Source organism: Penaeus monodon, chromosome 15 (genome assembly GCF_015228065.2).
Source record: "Penaeus monodon isolate SGIC_2016 chromosome 15, NSTDA_Pmon_1, whole genome shotgun sequence".
In the NCBI taxonomy this organism is placed as follows: Eukaryota; Metazoa; Arthropoda; class Malacostraca; order Decapoda; family Penaeidae; genus Penaeus; species Penaeus monodon.
In genome coordinates, this window is record NC_051400.1 from 15,405,493 (window position 1) to 15,406,804 (window position 1,312).

At 41.2% G+C, this 1,312-nt stretch overlaps 1 protein-coding gene across 1 annotated transcript in view; it reads left to right on the forward strand.

Annotated features, from left to right (window-relative positions):
* Nucleotides 1-1,209, forward strand: part of LOC119581775 (protein prenyltransferase alpha subunit repeat-containing protein 1-like) — a 6,355-nt gene extending 5,146 nt beyond the window's left edge. The window contains 1 exon segment of the mRNA XM_037929906.1: nucleotides 180-1,209. Within this exon segment, the coding sequence (XP_037785834.1) occupies nucleotides 180-1,057 (878 nt within the window). The 3' untranslated portion in view covers nucleotides 1,058-1,209.
* The last annotated feature ends 103 nt before the right edge of the window (nucleotides 1,210-1,312 follow it).

The window sequence follows — 1,312 nt, forward strand, 5'->3', positions numbered from 1 at the left end:
GGCAAGTGCATTCTTATTTCTCATTTTTTAGGTAGAATGATATGTGATATAAAGGCTTTTTGATCCTTTTCTTTTTCTACTTCACTCTCCTAATCACCCCATACCATAGTCGCAGCATATATATTTTTATAACTCCCCTTACTTTTACGATCTTGTGTTATAGAACTCTTTTCCCACAGATCCTTCACAGGTACTTCGTTGGACCCAGTTCTGCCTTCTCATTGCCCCAGAAGTTGCAACCTTTTGGAATCTGCGCAAGGTTCTGCTGGGCCAGGGTGACCTGAGTGCCAACCTAGAGCTACACTTCACCAGGCTTATTCTCTCACGAAAGCCTAAGTGTATGGAGGTGTTCCAGCACCGTAAGTGGATGTTTAAAAATGTTATAGCAAAGGTAATTCCTCAGCAGGCAAATGGGGCCAATGGTGTCGATCCAGAGCATCACAATGGCAATGGTGTTGTTTTCCACTCGGAACACATTGAGAGGTTCCTGTTTGCTGAGTTGGACCTCTGTACTTGGGCAGCTAACAAACACCAGAACAATTATCATTCTTGGAATCACCGATTATGGGTCATACAGCAGTTCGCAACATATGTGGGACTTGTGGATGTTTGTCGAGCAGAGTATGAGGAAAGCCATAAGTGGATAAGCGTCCATGTTAGTGAACACAGTGGACTTCACTACTTGCAGTATCTACTTAATTTTGAGAATGTAAGTGAAATTGTTCCATATGTGAACTCAGTCACAAAACTATACCAGAGGGAGCTGGACTTTAACCGAGACCTGATTGAAGAATACGAAGACCATGAGGCACTCTTCTGCCACCGACGTTTCTTGCTAACACGCCTGAGAGATCTCCTGTGCTCCTCACCCCAAAGAACATGTTCCCCTCCTCCGCCAGCACTCAAGAGGTCATGTGTTGAAACTGTAAACAGTGAGTGGAGTTCAGTCCTTCTTGGAGAACACTTTCTGATAGAGAAATGTACTCAGAAGAAAACATATCAGAAAACCCTAGGAGAGAAGCATGCTCAGTGGTTAAATAATGTCATAGGCATTTGATTCCCTGTATTGAAGTAGCTAAGCAGAGGTTGTCATTTTAGGCAGCATTATATGCATAGTAATTTTCATATTTTTATAGGATTTGTAAGGCATATCCATATCTCCCTCAGAAAAAAAAATCCATAGAATTGATTGCTATACTGGGGAAGTGTTTTTTAGGTACAGTAATTTTTACAAATATTGCAAAAACTTAGAAAGACCAGTATTGAGTTTAGGAGAGAAAAATTTATGTGAGTATGAGCATCTTGTAAATCC